The sequence below is a fragment of the Dermacentor albipictus genome, chromosome 1 (genome assembly GCF_038994185.2).
Source record: "Dermacentor albipictus isolate Rhodes 1998 colony chromosome 1, USDA_Dalb.pri_finalv2, whole genome shotgun sequence".
NCBI lineage: Eukaryota > Metazoa > Arthropoda > Arachnida > Ixodida > Ixodidae > Dermacentor > Dermacentor albipictus.
This window is the reverse complement of record NC_091821.1, coordinates 179,621,306-179,641,557: the sequence shown is the minus strand read 5'-3', so window position 1 is coordinate 179,641,557 and position 20,252 is coordinate 179,621,306. Positions and strand designations below refer to the sequence as shown.

General features: G+C 44.7%; 1 protein-coding gene and 1 long non-coding RNA gene across 2 annotated transcripts; both read left to right on the top strand.

The window, feature by feature from the left end:
• Positions 1-1,888: 1,888 nt before the first annotated feature.
• On the top strand, positions 1,889-12,956 carry Aprt (adenine phosphoribosyltransferase). The gene is made up of 4 exons (XM_070530099.1): positions 1,889-2,103; positions 3,135-3,372; positions 9,408-9,486; positions 10,487-12,956. The coding sequence occupies exons 1-4, from the start codon at positions 2,027-2,029 to the stop codon at positions 10,639-10,641; spliced, it is 549 nt and encodes a 182-aa protein (XP_070386200.1). The 5' UTR covers positions 1,889-2,026; the 3' UTR covers positions 10,642-12,956.
• Positions 3,379-7,860, top strand: LOC139052961 (uncharacterized). The gene is made up of 2 exons (XR_011510144.1): positions 3,379-5,360; positions 5,566-7,860. It is a non-coding gene; the product is annotated as an uncharacterized lncRNA (long non-coding RNA).
• Positions 12,957-20,252: the final 7,296 nt, after the last annotated feature.

Genomic DNA, 20,252 nt, shown 5'->3' with positions numbered 1-20,252 from the left:
AGGGACAACGCCGCCGATGCCGACACAAACAATATGATACCCTCGCTTCCGCAGCGCTAAGAAACAGGTCTAGCCGTGGGAAGGTGGTCACGTATTCGTCGACGTGCCGGGGCCTACGTGAAATAACCGGCGCGTCGGCAACTGAAGAGCACCCTATCCGCCACACAAGAACAGGGGGGGGGACCCTTTCCTCCTCTTTCTGCACGGCGGCGACGGTGTTCTATGCAGTCACGTTATCTTGACTCTCTAGCGGCGTCAGCGGCATCCAGCGGTATCAGTCGGTCGCTGCTAGCGCTGGGGGGATGAAAGGGGGGCGGAGCTGGTTACGAGGCCGACGACAACGCCGACGACGACGCGAAACCCAGGAACGGACGCCAAAGAGCTGCGCTCTAAAATATTTGTTCTCCAAAGGAAACCGTAGTAGAATGAAAGCCGACACCGCGGCCGCAATGCACGCGCAGTCACCGAGCGGAATTAAAAATAAATAAAAGAAAATAAAGAAGAGAAGGAAAGGAAGATATTCCTAAGGCATAAATACATGTCATAACCACTTATAAACACCATTTGAGCGGTCTGATCGTAAACAGCAGCGCGCGAAGCAATACGAACGACACTGCCGAGCAGAATCGCGCTACCTTGACGCGGCCCACTTCACTTCGATCGCAGCGCCGCCACAGTATTTTTCATCGTGACGCACCTCACTGCAAAACATGCGCCGCCCCAGCCGCTCGGCCCACTAAACCGCATTCTTCTACACTCTAGTACTGGGAAGGGGAAAGCCCAATCAACATAATCGCCCTACCATATGGTAGGGCGATTATGTTGGTATTATGTTATTATGAACTATAATAGGTACGAGGTGGTTAGGGGCGTATGGAAAGGGGTTATGGTACCTGGCTTCACATTCGGAAATTCAGTACTGTGCATGAAATCGGAAGTTCAGGCATGCATGGAAACGAGACAGAAGTGTAGGCAGGTTGGCCTTAGGAGTACACGGGAACACCTCAAATGAGGGAGTGCAGGGGGACATGGGATGGACGTCATTTGAAGGTAGAGAGGCAATAAGTAAACTAAAATTTGAACAGAGACTCCCAACACTGGAGGAAAAAAGGTGGGCAGGAAAAGTGTGCAAATATCTGTACATGAAAAGTTTGAACACAAAGTGGACACCCAGAACGAGGAAGCTGAGGAATAGATACCCACAGCCGAGGGAGGGGGTCCAAAGTGGTTCTAGTGTGGGAAAGGAGGTGAAGGAGACAGAAAGAAAAATGTGGGAAGAAAGAATGCTCGGAAAGCCAGCGCTATCAATGTATAGGTCACAAAAACAGGAGATTAAGAGAGAGTCCTTATTTAATACCTCGCGGGGCAGCTCACTATTATTCGAAGCTAGGACGGGGGTTTTGAGAACGAAAACATACAGGGCTAAATTTGAAGACGTGGACCTTCGGTACACAGCCTGCGGAGCCGAAATGGAGACCACTGAACATATAGTGCTGAGATGCACAGACCTTCGCCCGACCCTGGCAGAGGGAACAGTGGCAGATATGGAAGGGGCATTAGGTTTTCCCGGGGAACGAGGGCAGATAGACGAGAAAAGAGTGGCAGTAACGAAGGGGAGGCTTGAGGATTGGTGGAGGAAGTCAAGGGATAGATAATGCCATAAATCGGGCAGATAATGTTTCGTCTACTGTTTTAAATAGTAATTTTGGGGGGAGGAGGGAAGTGAAACTAGGTTAAGAAAAAGAGGATATAAAGAAAGTAAAAAAAGAATAATAATAAAATAGGAGGGGAGCAAAAGGCTAGGTGGCGCCAGCCGCCGCCCGTTACAAAGGGTATAGCCGCCATTCATCCATCCATCCACCCATATGGCCCTACCGGCGCGCAGCATGACGCCAATGTCATAGAGAATGCCAATGTCGCTCTATGGTTGCAGCTGTCTGTAGTGCAGTTGGTGCAGTCGTACAGTGTACGTGTAGCGATAAAGTTCATTTTTTTCGCATATTACATTTGCTTTCTGTCAACGTAAATGGATCCTAGAACTAAGGAAATATGTGCAGTATTGAAAACCTACCCAGACTTTCCCAAGAAAGGTATCTTATTTTGGTGAGTGATATATTTTATCCAATGTGTTTTTTTTTCGTAGTAAATTGTGCAACGCAGCTAACCCTTGACTAATAGTGGACAGCTTACCCCGTTTGTTCTTATTTCGTTGGTGGTGAATGCCTTAACTTATTGCCCTGCAAAAAAGAGCTATTTTCCCTTGGTTTTAAGCGTGCATCATCGGCATGTGCGTATCAGGAGCAAAAGCGTATCAGTAAAAAAAGGTCAAACGTCTTGAGCTTTGGCCATTGTTTCAAGTGCGTTTCTAATGCACGCACCTGTTGCTCAAAAATCTTGTAAAGTATGCTGTAAAGCAAACAAGTACTCGTCTTCGAAAACTAGCAACGTGCCGACTGATCTCGCGCAGTAACTCATGCTTAACGCAAAAACTGTTCAAAAGTCTGTTCTTCGTCAAGGTCCCTAGCGGGAAGTTGAGAAAGCTCGTGCAAGAAAGTGTTCCTCCCTGGTAGTCGAGTGTCTTTAGAATGGGTGCAAAAATAGTGTTTTTGAGCGAATATGTTGCGTCGAGTACTGCGGATGGTCGCACCAGCTGAGAGTGTATTATCCGCGCGCCAAATTCTTTAAAACCGTACATGCCGACCCCCCCCCCCCCCCGAATTTTTCGAAAAGTTTACGAATTTGGGCTCGTTTACCTAGTCTACGAAAGTTGCCCCACGTTTACCTAGTCTACGAAAGTTGCCCCAAATTTTACGAAAATTTCTGTTCGTGAAAATTTTCGCTATTCTGCCTCCAAGAATATCCTCGGAAATTTCCAGATGATCAATAGACAACAGAGGGATATTTGCTCGTGCAGGTTTAGTCAGACAAGTTTCTATATCGGGTAAAATAGGCAACATCAAAGTCGCTGCTAAAGTCATTGTTACCCCAAAAGCAATGTGTTACTTGTCAGTTTAGTGCTGTTCAATATTTGTTGCCGATTGTTGCGGCCTCTGAAGGTAAATAAATGTGATAAAATGTGCATGTGACCTTGAAACATTGCTAATTTGTGTCTATTTTTGTTTTTCCTCATGTAGTGATGTAATGCCGATATTTCGAAAGCCAAATGTCTTTCGCAACATGGTGGACCTGTTCGCCGAGCGTGTACGCATTTCTGTACCCAATGTTCAAATCATTGCCGGCATCGAGGCACGAGGTTTTCTCGTAGGGCCTGCTTTGGCACTTGCCCTAAATGTGCCATTTGTGCCCATTCGGAAGGCTGGAAAGTTACCTGGCAATGTGAAGTCTCAGGCTTACTCTTTGGAGTATGGAGAGGTACCACACAACGTTATTAAGCTCTCACTCTCTATCTCTGATCTATGTTTCACATTGTTTGGGCTTCCAAAGCTAGCGCCTTGAAACATAAACACATGAAGTCAACAAATAATGAAGCCAAGGAAAACAGAGCAGAAAATACCTATGATTTTTATTTTAAACGCAGATATTATAGGTAAAGCCCGGTCCACATGGTGCGATTTTACACTGCGAATTTCGCAGCTGTGATTTCTGCAAGTGCATGCTTCACGTTCCCATTTCACATGCACTGAGCGTGGCAGCTGCAATTTTCGCGTTTGCGAGCACCTAGCGGAGAACTGAATTATTCCTGGCATCAGTTCGCTTCCCTATAAGAACAAAGTAAAGCAACTTAAAAACTGTTTTCGTGAAAGTTCTTTGTGTTTGAGTGAGTTACTTTATGAAAACAAGAATTAAGTAGGAAGGCCACAGTGACCTGTCTACGATCCACGTTGTGATTGGTTCCCCATCGTTGTCGCATGTGTGTTTTCGTAGAGAATACTCTCAAGTCCAACAAAGGGCCACAGAGGGCAATAAAATCTACTGCGCGCTGCTGCTAAAAAAAACGGGCTTAGTACACCAATTATAAAGGTTTTCCCGTGAGCGCATTATCTCCCGCTAGAGACGCCGTAGTAAGTGCAGTTTTAACCTACAAGCTTTCTTCAGCAATAAACAAAGTGTTTTTATTACATGACAAAGAGTACAAAATTCCCATTCCTAATTTTAAGTTGAACTTATTATTACTGACTTTGTTGTTTTTTCCCATTATGAATGCAAAACAGCATTCAGCATCATCGACCTCTTACGTGACCTCTGGCCTGGATTTAATATATTTACCTGTATGTTCACGTGCACGGCAGGTACGGATTCATTGGTTCGTACATCGGTTGCTTATTTTGTACTAAAACCAGTTTATTGCGCGTCGATAGCTCGCATTATTTAACTTGGGGTGTAAGCCCGAAAGCTAGGTTTCAGTCGTGAGCCATGTGGAACATGTCTGCATCGAAATGGGAGCCAGATCCTGCTGCGACTGGGGACGGCAATACTGGTGAGTTGCTTAACATCGCTGCTTCAATCGCCATGTAATATATTCGTCTCGTTAACTTGCAGGCGAATACAAGTTAACAAACTAGATGCTGCATTACATATGGGCAGTCAGGACCCTCCGTTGCTGTTCCCGAAATAAACTTTTAGTTGCGAGGCCATCATTATGCATACATTCACGAAAGAGAGAGCGATATCGGAACGTGCGTCAAATTTTTCATCTCGTTGTAGCCGTAGCCATCGGTGACTGAGTAGCCTTATCAATATATTTTTTTTGAGTCTGCCGGCAGCTTCTTTCGTCCAGAGAACTGAATAACCCTTTGATAAACTGAAGCTAAAGTGCTGAATTTAATGTATTAAACAGTTGCACGCATGATAATTTGCATAATTTGCCCATATTTCGTACCTGTTGGTTCCAAATGTTCTTGCTGTTCAGTTTGGTTTACCTGAGGACATTTATTTTTGCACTAGTGAAGCGGTGCATCACATTCATGCAGAAAAGGAATGCATCATTTCTAACAGCTTCATGTCTTTCATGCGTTTGCTTGTGAAACCAGCAGTGTGATCTCTCCTAGTGTATAAATGAGCGCACAAATGTTCTCATCTGTGATATTAATAATACATGCATTGTAGTTAGGCAGACATCAATTTTATGGAGGGTAGCAATCTTTATTTACCATGCTGCTTAAGCATCCTACAACAAACAGTGTACATTGGCATGTGCTCTGTAGTTGAAAACCATTACAATGTATATGTCACACCTTTTCGCATTTCATATTGCAAAATTATGCTGATGCAGTCAAAATTTCTGTTCTAGACATGCAGTAATGAGGACGGCACCAGTAAGCAACACACTCCACGCACTAAAGAGAAGCTGCTGCCTGCTAAAACAAGGTCATTGTGTGGGCTTTGGCTGCTACTACAGGGTAAACATCTGGTTCAGAAATAAATATGCTTGATATATGCTGTATTGGCTTGCTAGTCTTGAGATACATGTCATTTGTTTGTAGCAGATGATACGAACGTTTGTTCATATTTACAGTTCAGCAAAATTCGTTTGAACATGAAAGAAAACACTACATGAGTTTGGATAATCTCTGTACCTCATGTGTCACTGTTCTGCCCCAACAGAGTCTGTGCCAAGCACATCTTGGTCATCACAGGAGCACCCATCTATACCAACAGGAAGGGGCTGGAGCCGAATTCGCAGGGCTTTACACCACGAACAAAGAAGCGGTTCCAGAAGTATTTGGATGAGAGATCAAGTCTACCGATGACTGTGTCAAAAGTGAAAAGAGCCTCCGCCATCATTCCATCAGCACAGATATTGGCCGAGTCATCCAGTTACCTCAACAACAAAAATTCTGCGTCTTCAGATGTACCTGCAACCTCTGAACAAGCACAGACACACTGGCCAAATGAGTTCCGTCAGCTTGCCCTTCGTTATTGAGCTTCCTGGCCTTGTCAAATTCCATTTGTGCCAAGTATAATTTCTTTTCAATGAATGCAAGCTTTTCCATTCCACATTCTTGTTAGAGATCATTTGTCTTCCTCATCCAAACATTAAAGTTCAACCAATTCTTTGCTCATACTTAATACCAGTCATTGCCTAGTAGCATAACACATCTGTAGCAGTATCTTCTAGTGTACGTTGCCATGTGCAATTCCTCTCCTGAAATAGCTGATGCGGCATTGGCATGTTTCTTGCATTGACCTTTGCACTGTGTGCTATGTAGCATTTAACTTTCCTTAACGTTTTTGGCTTTCAGTGCTTGCAAAGTAGAGTGGCTTTTTCTTGAATGCAAGCTGTCTCATTCCCATATTTAATTCCTAGTCTTCATGAGGATTGCTATTCTTGCTTGACAGCCTGTGTTCTTGCGCAAGCTACACTGAAGTGATCGATTGCAGAATCTGGTTTCGCTGCTGTGCGACTTGGTACTCGTCACCGTGTTAAGTTTCTCATATGTGGGAGCCTGGTCAGTTGCATTGGGAAACTGTCTCTCGAGGCAAGCACCTGCTCTTGCAGTCCGCACAGCGGCACAGACTCCCAATTTACATGCACCGTGATTGGTGCTCCCCGTTCCGTCCTTTCCTGCTGCAGCTGTGTGCAAATTTTGCTTGCGGCCTTCCTCGGCTATGATCAGACATCTACGGACGCTCACACGTGATTACATGGTTTGAAGCATATGAAGTTGACATCCACGTGGGTGGAAAGGCCTGAAAAAGTGGCTGCAAAATGGTGATGCCCACAAAACCAACCATGCCCATATTTAGAGAATGTGGGGCACCAAGTGCAAGTCGCACATTAGCGGCACGCAAAAGAACAAAAAGAAACGTGCAGGTTGGAAAGGAGGTAACGTTAAAATGCCGGGAGGTCCATGTCACTGTATTGGCTGCGGCAGCAGATGCCTGCATCACCGGATTGCTTTGTAATGCAAGTTGCTCATGTTCAACGGCGACTGACGGTGCAAACAAGTGGGACACACTCTCCAATGTGCTTGCGCTGCTGCTTGTCGCTTGTTACCAGACCACCATGTGCGATGAAGGCAAGCACTATGCCTGCAATTGAATGTGCTGTAAGTGACCCATGTGTGTGTATGCTCATTGTTGTCATTTGGATCATAGCCAGTGTATAGTGTATAGTGCCAATGTATAGATTGAGGGTTATGTTAGAGGTAGGCTGAAGTGATTTGATTGCAGAGTCTTGTTTCAATGCTGCCCGCTTGGTCATGGTTGCCGTGTTACATTTCTCGGATGTGGCGGCTTGGCCAGTTGCAATGGTCTACAGCCTCTCAAGGTAAACACTTGCTCCTGCAGTCCGCACAGCGACATAGACTCCCTGTTTACATGTACTGTGATTGGTGCTCCCTCTTCATTCTTTTCTGCTGCAGTGGGTAAAGTGTGCTTGTGGCCTTCTTTGGCCTCGATTTGGCATGAAGAGAGACTAGTATAGGTGCTTACATTGTCTGAAGCGTATAAAGTTGATATCCACATTGGTGGAAAGGCCCGCAAAAGTGGCTGCAAAATGGTGATTCTCACAAAACAAACCATGTCCATATTGAGAGCAGGTGAGGCACCAAGTGAGTGACACGTTAGCAGCCACTGAAAGAACAAAAAGAAACGTGCAGGTTGATAAGGAGGCAACACTAAAATGCCGAGTAGTCCATGTTGCTGTGTTGGCTGCGGCAGCAGATGCCTGTGTCACCAGATTTCTTCGCAATGAAAGCTAAGGCGACTGTCAATGCAAAGAGGTGGGGCACTGTCCAATTTGCTTGCGCTATTGATTGTCGCTCGTTACCAGACTGCCATGTGCGATGAGCTCACGTTAATGGTTTCAGCGCATCTTGACATGCAAATTTTATTTCTGCTTGTGAACGAGAAGGTGCACTGCTTTTCTTCTGCCAATAAAGTCACATGTCCTGTTCACTCACTTGTGGCTCGTTCATATGGGTGTCAGTAGAGGCTCTTTAGTCTCCTGACAATAAAAACACGGTAGCTGACGCATGCCGCAAGGCGATCATGGCGCGTACCCAGGGCACAACAGCGATAAAAAGCGACCATATTGAATATTGCACTATAAAAAAAAATGCATTTCCGCTTTCTGTTTAGGTAGTGCCATGTGTCGCGCCCCCCCCCCCCCCCATCCCCCGGTAAGTTCCATGCGCTGCCGCTTCTTATTTTCGTACCACTGTGAAAGGTACAGTTTCCCTTCTCTAAAGTTGGTTCTTTATTTTATATCAGCGCTCCGAACACAGAAAAATGAAACGCACGAAGGGTCAGACGGCCCATTTGCTGCAACTGCGAATACACAGTCAGATTCGCACCATGTGAAACGGGCTTTAAAAAAAAGTGAAATCCAAACTCCTGGGCCGTATTCCGAAACGATCCACTTGCAGAATACGGCCCCAAATCTTCCACAATACATGTGTGGTGCTAAGGTGACAGCTGTCCTCCCATCTACTTTCTTCGGTACTTGTGAATGTATACAAGATCTGACCCTGGAAGTGTTAGCAAGCGCCATTCATGGTCATGGCAGCTGATGTAAAATATAACTGCAGGCGTCATGTAGTACGTGAACTTAGTGGCTGGCATGTTTACCAATAAACCCTCTCATGCTACCTGAAGGTATCAAAGCTACAGGAGTTGGGACCCCTGCTTTGCAATGTACAAGAAAAGGAATCAACGGGCTCGATTCTTTTTATAACAGAACTACATGGCCAGAATTACAGTAGCCAGAATTCATGGCTACTTGGCCATGAGTGGCACTGCCGAACGCCCCCAGGGCCAGATCTCATTCACCTACAGAAACACCATACAAAGTAGATGGACGGACAGCCACCACCATAGCTCAACTGATCGAGCATTGCATGCATATTGCAGAAAGTGTGGGTTCCAACTTGTCTTTTCTTCCACTTTCATTTCTCTTTCATATATTGTTTTTACATTTAAAGAAACTTAACTTCCCCTATACTTTCCTTGACTTTATTGGCTTCATCTAGTTGTGTCTAGAATTTATGTTGAAATTTAATGTTCCACTGCATGCGCGGCTACAGCTGTTTCTGGTCGTTGTGATGGGTATATCATAGCATACTCGGCACTCCTAAGTTCTGGCAAGGTCAAGGAAAAAGGCTTACCTCCAATTTTTCAAAGCCCTAGAGCCCTCAAAATGGCGATCTTTTTTACACAGCGCATTGTCAGGTGCAGTCAGAGCTTGCATACTTTAAACAAAGCATGTGCAGTACAACTCGGACTTACAGATAACACTCCATTGGTGTTCCAGAACTGACTACAGCTAGTATTGAATATTGAAGGCCTGGTGGCTAGTTGCTTTGTTGCCTCCTTTATCTTGGAAAGCAACTGAAATATGAAAACACATTTTGCTTGAATAGTAATTTTGTGTTCATGCAAGCTTGTTGCATACCGTACATGTTCTGCCCAGCTGAGTTTTTTTTCTCTATTGTGTGCTTTTATAGGACAAATTGGAAGTGCAACTCGAAAGTATAACTTCTGGGCAAAACATTGTTCTTATCGACGACCTTTTGGCCACAGGTGGTAAGTATGATTGCTTCCATCCTTTTAAAGGGACACCAAAGATGAATAGTAGGTTCAACTGTATTAGCAGACTATGCTTCTTAAATAGAAGGAGAGCACTCTTGTCATGAAAGAGGCTAGGTGAGCCAGAAAAAAAAAAGATGCTGTAACAAAGACAGGTGGTGACACCGGCCCCGATGTTCCTGCACCAGCCCATTGCAACATCATGGATTTTTGCAGCTTCTGCTCCAGTCTAGTTAACTGCTTGTTGGTAAAAGAACTACATAGCATTCTAAAGAACCCAAAGGCTTGGCCAAGGAAGTTTTTCAATCACTCCCTGCACCAAAACGGCCAAATTACAAGGAGGCAATTTGATATTGTGCAACATCATGCTGATTCAGTAGTGCAGAGGTGTAGAGCAAAACTAAACGTAGTGAACTTTAGCCTTTATTTTTACACGTAAAAATCAATGTTTTGTTTGAAATGAATTAGAACAAATTGCAGTCAGTCCGATGTGCTGGACATGCAGAAAAGATTAATGTATGTTCGAGAAGACAGTTCTGGCTGTCCCTTATTTTACCTGCTTACATCATGCATGCAGTGATAGCCTTGCACTCTAGCTTTTTCTTTTATCACATTGTGAGGATGTTCGAAATACTTTAAGTATAGTTGAAGCTCAATATATCATGGACGTAGAGAAATAGCTGTGAAGTAAATCTTCAGCATTTCATGCTAATGAGTCGGCACGTAGCAAATATATGCTTATAATGAATATTGGGTGTAAGGAAGGTATTTTTGTGTTTGATGCAACTTCGTTATGAGGTTCAACTGCACTGTTTTTCCAGTGTATTGAAAGCTACACATTTTTTATATATCTGCAATAACAAGAAGCATGATGAAATCCTAAATAGCTAAAAGTGTTAGCGAAATGTACAAGGGATTCATTGTGTTGGTAATTGACCACATCTACTTTGCATCAGTGAAGGTACTGATTACATTGTGCTGTGTGCTTTGCTTTCAGGGAGCATGAAAGCTGCAGTCAATTTAATCCAGGCTTCTGGAGCCAGTGTAGCGATGTGCCTTGTCATTGTGGAAATTGAAGAACTCCTTGGTCGTCAACAATTGGATGTCCCCATCTTCTCCCTGATTCCATTTTCTGCGGTGGTGGAGAGCTAGCAAGTTGTTTTATTATAGCAGTGAAGGGAATACAAAGTGTAATTGCTTAATTCCTAGGCTGCTACTAGTTCTTTAGGGCATTAGTTTTGTTGAAGCAACTATTCAAAGGTTGTTTGTTAAATACAGTAATATACGACTGTTAATCACACACTAAATTTTTGGACAAGCGTGTTTTGATTTACAAAGTGATAAGTGGATATTGTATAGAGAAGCATTCCAGAAACTTTTGTATGTTTCCGTAAGTTGTGAAGGAGGAACAAGCGGCTGTTTCTGCAGGCCAACTTCTATCAACTGAAGTGACTAGCGCAAGAGTGGACACTAGACAATAAAAAGGCGACAAGGACAAGCGCTTGTACTTGTTGCCTTCTTAGTGTCCCCTGTCCACTCTTGCACTAGTCACTTCAGCATGGAATACCAACTAGCCCGGTCTCACTCCCTGCAACTCGTCATGGCCTCGAAGATTAATAAGCTTTCAGCCATTTGGCAGACAGATTGTACGATAGCGTTCATAATTTAAGTGATAAAATAAGAAAGGGTGCGTTTAATTTTTCATTAGAATTCTTTCAACACAGTCTTAAATTGAAATGCAAACATCAATGGTGACATCCCCATTTATTCTAGATAACCAATTTTAACAGTTGAAAACTGTGCGTCATGTTATGCCACATATTTTAATCTACGAATTATAACTGCCGAGTTTACACAGCATATCCACTTGGAATATATTCTCTGGACAGCACCAGTTCCAAGATATTAAATTTCAGAGTGTCAGTCGAAATGCATTGGTGTTCCAGTTACTTTTGTGCTTCAATGCATAAAACAATGGTTACATAAAGTAATTGTGGTTCTACGCATTCCATTTGAAAGCAAACAAGGCACATTCTTTCTTCCACATGTACAGTTTATTTATACGAACATTGCTAGAGCGATATGATGTGGCAGTGCAATCATTCAGCCACCAAGGAAGCAAGGTCAGATGGAAGTGCATGATTTGCGGAGTGCATTCACAAAACATAAGTTTGTGATTACTCACTTCACCAGTTTTTAATATGACGAAGCATGCGGAAGCATCTTTTTCTCCCAATGGTGATATCCTGATCAGCAGCAATTGGTGAACAAAATAAGTTTGATGTCTAGAAAGTGGATGGTGTTATTCATAGGTAGCTCATGTGTAATAACCCGATTGTCAAGTCACTACACTCCCAGAACAAGGCAGCCACATCAGTCACTGTTTCAGAATCCCGGCCACGGCGGCCGCATTTCAATGGGGGCAAAATTCGAAAACACCCGTGTTCTTAGATTTAGGTGCACGTTAAAGAACCCCAGGTGGTCGAAATTTCCGGAGTCCCCCACTACGGCGTGCCTCATAATCAGAAAGTGGTTTTGGCACGTAAAACCCCATAATTAAATATTTTTTTTCAGTCACTGTTTCAGTGTTATTTGAATTTAATTCATACAGCACTAGGTAGTCCACATACCAAACAATTTGTAAAATCTGTAATGCCTCCATTTTTCCTTTTAGACGTCTGTCATGGTATCCGAGAAACAGATCGCTCAAGGCGGGTACTAGGCATGACCCAATACAAACTCCTTCCTTCTGAAAATAGATGAGCCCGTCACATTCAACATAGGTTGACCTTAGATAAAATGCCAGAAGCTGTAGGAACACACTGGCTGAAATGCCTGTCAAGAGTTTGAAATGAGATTATGCCATAGTAATATATGCAGTCTTCAATACATATCATTGGGGCATCTTGAGGCATGAAGTAGTACCAATGCATATCCAATAGAGCAGACCAACATTCCTTTGTCTTCATTTCTTTGGTGATCTACTACTTCGTTTGAACTTGTGACCAGGAAAGTTTCCTCAGTACAGAACAAGCTAAGCTTATCTTGCAGAAAACGTTCAAGTGCATTCTGCCACGTACGACACAATCACTCTGAATGGCCATTGTAATTTGTCAGTCCTCACTGAAAACATGACTTAAATGAAGGTCCTCGCTAAACTGGAATGTTCTCGAGTTGGGCATGTTTCAGTGCACTGTGATGATTGTGGGTGTGAACCACTGTTTAATCATTCTTCTGTCATGTATAGACAATGCAGATAAGGATAAGCAGGAAATTGTTGAAGCAAGGTTGATCGCAAAAGAAGGTGCTAATTGCATCAGTTCCGCGAAGCTAGCTTTGAGTGGAAGAGAAATTGCCTATCTGGAAAATGCTGGTTTGCATATGTGATTATTTCTACTTTGTATTTTTTTTCATCGATATAAGTACCATACCCTTCTGAAATAAAATCAGCTGATAGTTAGTGCACACCCTGTCATCTTGCCCATGTCAATTCAGTGCTGTGACCTCTATTACTGCAACCAACCGAGCCCAAAAATTTGTACTCCTGAAACAAGTGCTGACAATTCCTTCTGCACAAGGGAGATGGGATGGGAGTGAACACATGGTAACATAATCAAGCACGCGTGAGGGGATGGGGGCAGGAACCTACGCCTATCTGCCTTCTCGCGTGCATCCATATGTGGGCCACGCACTGTATCTTGCTAATAATCGCTCCGTGGCAAGTGCCAAGGTTTATCCAAGAGGGTTGTAGCTTTTACGCACATTGAGTTCCCACACATCTAGTGTTGCTGCTCGTGTAAGCTAAAGGTTTCAGAAATCCGGTGTGAAGTGTTTGCTTGCGTTGTGACAGTAAGTTTGTGGTCATCGAGTGAGACCTGTTCACCTGAGCGGGCGTGACACTGACAAAACTACAAACCTTGCTTTGTGTAGCCTTTGCTATCACCATCATTGCACCGTTTGTCTGTCCAAACTGACTTTTTTTCCCACTCGGGACGACTAGCCGTATCTTTTAGAGCGCAGCTTTAGGCACCCTTTCCTGCGGTGAGCTTGGGCGTTGTCCCTTGTAACCGAGCGAACGAACACAGCGAAAGATGAATGCGGAGGGCAGCAGAAGATGGAAGTCGGCAATAGCGAAAAGAGCACAAGGGGGAAAGCTGAGGAGGGTGCAGAGGAACCATGAGGCAGAACACAGAGGAGGAGAGTATGGCAAAAGCATGAGAGGAAAAGCGTAGTGCTGCGCAAGATGGCAACGATGGTGCAAGAGTAGCACGCATCGTTTGTGTGGAAACAAAGCACTGCATGAGGGGAGGTCTGTCTGCAGCGGCTACTGTGAATTGCGCCCACACGTCACCCATGCGCGGCTTTTCATGATCTCCCGATTAGCAAAGCACTCGCGCCACATTTTGCTTCTTTTGCAACGTGCCGCACGACAGATTGTCTGCGCCAGCCAATATATTGAGAAATGAAAACATGTATACAGCTGCGGTCAAACTTTGCATTAGGGAGTGTCATAATCATTGGTGAATTTCCTGCACATGTTTTAGAGCGCAGCTCTTTGGCGTCCGTTCCTGGGTTTCGCGTCGTCGTCGGCGTTGTCGTCGGCCTCGTAACCAGCTCCGCCCCCCTTTCATCCCCCCAGCGCTAGCAGCGACCGACTGATACCGCTGGATGCCGCTGACGCCGCTAGAGAGTCAAGATAACGTGACTGCATAGAACACCGTCGCCGCCGTGCAGAAAGAGGAGGAAAGGGTCCCCCCCCCCTGTTCTTGTGTGGCGGATAGGGTGCTCTTCAGTTGCCGACGCGCCGGTTATTTCACGTAGGCCCCGGCACGTCGACGAATACGTGACCACCTTCCCACGGCTAGACCTGGTTCTTAGCGCTGCGGAAGCGAGGGTATCATATTGTTTGTGTCGGCATCGGCGGCGTTGTCCCTGAAACCAACTCCGCAGCTGGGGTTGACTCACTATCGGCGTCAGCGGCATCAGTCAGTCGCTGCTATCTCTTCCCTCCTCCCTTTATCGTGTTGTCCGCTTGCTGCGCGCGCTTCTGCCCCCATCGTTTGCCGCTGGGTGTACACCCCGCCCCCCTCCCCCCTCTTCCTGCGAGTCTCCGGTTGTCAAAGCGCCGGCTCGAACTTAATTCCTTTCTTCGCTCCTCCTCCAATGCAACCCCTGTGCGGTGGCAATCAGAGAGCCAGATCGGTGGCGGCGGATCTGTATATGTGCACCGCCCGAGCCGAAATTGCCGCTGCCGTTCGCCCTGTGCGGTGGCAATCAGAGAGCCAGATCGGTGGCGGCGGATCTGTATATGTGCACCGCCCGAGCCGAAATTGCCGCTGCCGTTCGCCACTGCGAAATTATCTGCCAGTTCTTTCTGAGCCATGAGCGAGACGACCGATGGAAGTCCTCCGTCTGCTGCTGCTGCTGCCAAACGAGCTGCCAGAGCAGAGGCCCAGCGCCGTCGCCGTCAGAATCCAGAGGTGCGTGCCGCCGAAGCAGAAGCTTACCGTCGCCGCCGTCGAGATGATCCAGGAGTACGCGTCGCCGAAGCAGAGGCTAAGCGCCGCCGCCGAGAAGACCCTGCCGTTCGCGCCGCCGAAGCGGAGGCTCATCGCCGCCGTCGAGAGCAACCAGCAGTAAGCGAGGCTGAAGCAGAAGCTCATCGCCGCCGCCGAGAAGACCCTGCAGTTCGCGCCGCCGAAGCGGAGGCTCATCGCCGCCGCCGAGAAGACCCTGCCGTTCGCACCGCCGAAGCGGACCGCACCGCCAGTCAGTCGCTGCTATCCGAGTCAGTCGCTGCTATCTGTCAAGAACTGTTAGTGGAGTCTTTGTTAAAGGAATACGTGTGAAAAATAAAAAAAAAATTCTGTGATAGCGCATACATGTGTTGCTCGATTTCTTTGCCTCAATCTATCGAAAAGGTGAAACAGCTTATTTGCTGCGCTCAAATTTCGCATTAGGAAGTAACGTAATCGTCGGCAATTTTTTAATTAGTGGGCGCTGGCTGCGGCCACTAAGCACGGTCAGCCACGGCGTCCAAGATATACGGCGCAGCGTGACGCAACAAGTGCAAATCTCAAGACTCTGTGAGCCACGTCGATGCATTGCTCTCAGCGCGATCTGCACCGCACGTGTTGGCACTCATAACCACGCTACATATTATGAACACCTTCTTGCAATTGGTTATTAACAAGATTGCTATTCACCATGAATGCTCTGGGAACTTGTGAAGTTGCTTTCATGCTGAAACTTGAAAACCTTGAAGTAGTGAAATTCACGATTTAACCAGGTTTTCTGCTGCAAGTAGAACTTTGTTATATCGAGGTTTGGCTGTTAGCCCCCTTCCCCCGTAACTTGTACTAAATTTTGCACTATTCCTCCATCTTCCTCTGCCACTCCTATACCCTCGCTTGAGGCAGGCAGGTATTGTGCCCTTTTTGGAGGAAGTTTCCAGCCTGTCTCCAACTCTAGGCTTTTCTCTTTGAATAATAATAACAAGACCAGATATTCCAGCAAGCAAATAGGTAGTATGCTCAAAGGCTCCTATATGCTAAAGAACTGTGGCGACATAGTCTACACGAGATATGCTAACCACCCATAAGCACAACTGTAAGCAGGATTTTCTAAAAATTTTGTGCGAAGACCCTCGCGTTTTTTTTTAGCAGTATTTAAACCCATGGCCTCCGTTCATGCACATATTTATGATGCAGTGAAAGGGGCAGTGAGGCTTTCACACAAGTCGAATGTTTCACAATCTGTCTTCCTGGAATTTACACTTCACAGGCAGCAGAAATTGACTGAATTGCATTTGGTGTGTCCAGTGCTACAGTGGAATGAACTCTAGCTTAGTGATCCTGCAATACTGTAATTTCTCAAAAGCTGAGGACAAGGGACCTGAACCTGTCCTGTCTGTGTGTATGCTTGAGAAGTAGAGCACAGCAGAACATGTAGGGCTAGTTAGTGCATAGTGTCTAAAATAAGACCAGGAGGGGCAGGCACAACTTGCAACAGACTTTATCGACAAACAATTGAGCATGTGAATTTTCACAAGCACATAAGGAAATATCTACTAAGCAGTAGTGACCCCACAGTTTCTTACAGTATTACCTAGAAAACATCTGGTGCTGTCATCTACACATTTGTCCTAATAGATGCAGTGATCAAACAAGAGGTGTCTCTGGAGCCAATGTTAAAACACAAGGTTTCAGAGAAAACACACCTTGTCAAAATGGCTCCACAGATATTGCTTGATTGAAAACTCTAGATCTGTATCTATCCTCCTCCTAACTTGTTTGGTTCGATTCCCAGTGGGTACAGTGCCAACATGGAAATGCTAAGATGTGGATAGCTTGGCTTGTCTTCAACATGGTTTGGCCTAAAGCATACATACTAGTCACACCATGCAAATAAGCTTGGCCAAAAACCTTTTCAAGCTTTCTTGAAATGAAATCCTCACAATAGTCTTAGTTCACTCGTAATGCTTCTTGCATTAATGTTTTCGCACACATAGCACAACAAATAAAATAGGAATATATAAGAGTGACACACAGTGAATGCAGATTGTCTTTTCTCCAACATTAGTGACCTGCTTGCACTGTTCACAAAGTTTGATAAATCTTCACCCTAACAGCAGTATGTCTTAAAAAAAAAAAAAACCTTTACATAGTAGAAGAAAAACATCTCACATCTCTTTTAGTTGAGACCAAACAACTGCAATGAACAGTTTACCAGACATGTCAATGCGTCCTGGCTCTCCAAGAAACATGCCAATCCAAAGTTGCAACTTGTTAAAAAATTTTCCCTCTAAGAAAACGAATGCTACCCATTATACGAGAGGTGTTCAGAAAGTTTGTCCTACGGAACTATAAATTTGGACCACACATACATGATAGGCATCTAAATGAATGCTGCTCTCCAGTTTCAGTGAAATGTGAAAATTTTATTCCTTGTACGACAGAACACCTCTAGAGTGTCAAAACAAAATAGGCAACATCCACCTGAAGAGTTGGATGAAGCACAAGCAGAGGTCTGCTTTCTGCATTTCAAGGGACGCAAGTCCAAAGAGATTCACGTCAAGCTGCTGGCGGTGTATTGTAACGGTGTATAGTGATTGTCACTGTACACTGCCACCAGCTCGAATTGAATCTGTTCGGATTTTTCTCTCGGAATGCAGAAAGCAGATCACTGCCCATGCTTCAACCAACTCTCCTAACAGACACTGCCTATTTTGTTTTGATACCCTAGTGGTGTTCCGCAAAACACTGGATACAATTTTTACATTCTGCTAAAACTAGAGAGAAGTGTGGTCATTTTGACGCCTATTGTGTATGTGTGCTCCAAAATTATGGCACATGCTGCTAGTACGAACTTTGGAAACGCCTCTCGTAAGAAACCTGAATAGCCACATCTGAAAGCTTGGAATTCACTGCAATGCGCACGATCGATGGGATGCCAAATAACTTGCTGCACAACAACCTGGAAACAGCAGGCATAGGGAGAGAGAAACTCTAAAGAGAGATACTTGAGCTACGTTGGTAAATTACCTTTCAACAATTAAAAACTCTTACTGATGGAGACTTGGTAAGCCATCAAGCTGCAATTGCAGACAGTTGGCAACACCGAATTGAAGTTCCCACAGCAGCTCCTGTGACATGGATTTTGGTGGCACCACTTAGGCCCAGTTTTTAGGTGTGAGATCTACTACATTAAATTCCGAAAGAGCCAAAGACTGAACTTGCCAAATCTCAAGAACCTTTGTTGAACTACAATGGCCCAAATACAAAAAAGTACTGTGAAATTATGCTATCATACTGATGGTGTAGAGTTAAGAAATTGAACTCTCATTTTATTTATTAATAATCTAAGCCTTGACAGGCTTTTACAGGAGTGGGAATAACCCATTACTGCACGATCAACAAAAGTAAAGCTTTGGAAGAATTTTATCAGTTAAACTTGGTGTCCTAAAGCAGATGCTTGTGATATTTTGACTGGCCATATGCTTAACATGCTACTCCAGATAAGAAAATTTATTTAATGTGCAGAAGTCCTTTATTCACATGTATTTATCAGGCTTACTGGATTCTGCTCATGGACCCGCTCATGGACCCGACTTGGGATCATGTGGACTATAAACCTTGCACATAGGCATGCAGAGAAAAACAATTGGAATCTCATGCGATTCAGACTTGAGCTCGTTTACACTTGCAAAAGTGCCATTTAGCTGCAATGTTCTCAGAGTTTCATCTCTGGGACTGACTTTAAGAGTGCTCCAAGTCCAAGTGACCCAATTGTAAAGAAAAGTTTTACCAACCTAAGCCAATAAGCAGCAACGGTAGAGGAAATTCTGGATAAACATACAAGCTTGCCTGTTAAATTGACAAAGTCCAGCATGGGCCAATACTCTAACTTTAAATTGGCACAAAGCAACAGAAAGTGATGCTCTACGAAGAAACTTGTCAGTGAATATGTGCGTTTGTATTAATGTTTGCTACCCTGAAGAAATTGCCAATGCAATTTCTTCAGGGTATGCATGGCAGCTATAGAATGACTGCATGATGTCTGTGCCAAGCAGTGATTGATGCGCCCTAGTACCAGTACTGCCAACCTCCAAAGTCAGTTCCCCCTCCAAAGTCATTAGTTTCCCCAAGTTTCCCTAAATTTTTTCAAGGTGTGGTTGTCGAGTTTGTCAATGTTCTCTGTAAAGGTAAAATTTTGTGCTTTTTGTAAATAGTCTGCACATTTTAAAGTACAATTTATTTGCAAGATCGTTTTGAAGTACTTCAATAATCAAGCCCCTGCACTCCAGCTGAAGTTGTGTCGCAGTGCAAGTTGTTATGCTAAAATCGCATCTGCTTGGAGCTATACTCAGACGATGCTAGCACGTTTGTACTTTGCTCCACATGCAAAACAAGTTTGCACAACAAATGGCCAAGACTGACAAAAAACATTCGAGTCGGAAGCAAGATTTGACGCTGGACTCTTCCATAATGCAAATGTCAAAGCAAACAGGGTGCCACTTTCTTGCATGCTGCGTACTGACATAGCACCACCATGATTAAACGTCATTTGCAGCGAAGCACGCAGATGCGTGGCCAATTTTTTTTCTTTCCTCCACAGCAAAACCTTTTTAATTCATTTTAATTATGGGGTTTTACATGCCAAAACCACTTTGATTATGAGGCACGCCGTAGTGGAGGACTAAATCTAAGTACACGGGTATTTTCGCATTTCGCCTCCATCGAAATGCGGCTGCCATGGCCGGGATTTGATTCCGCGACCTCTGCTCAGCAGTCTAACACCACAGCCACTGAGCAACCATGGCGGGTCATGGCAAAACTTGCCCAACCACATGACCACTGGGACTCTGTCCAGTGTTCGTGTGGTTTTGTAGACGCGTGGTGGTGGCTGCCAAGCGCCACCACCACCTTGTACTCTGTGTTAGGTATGTACCTGTCCGCTTACACAGACATTTGCTGATGCTGCCTTGTTTGGTGGTGCAGCATAAATTTGTTTCACTAGTGAAATTCATTCCAAATGCACAAAAACCGACAGCACAGCTAGATCAGATTGCAATAGCGCAGCAGCACTGCTTCATTAACAAGCCCCAAAACATCTACAAGCTGTTTACTTGGCGAGATGCACTCGCCATGCTGCAGCAATACGAGTCACTTTGGATGCTAATGTGAAGGTAATTCGCAGTGACTGAAATCTGAGCACGTCCTCATGCCAGCAGTTCTATGTATTCATTGCGGCATTGCAGCACG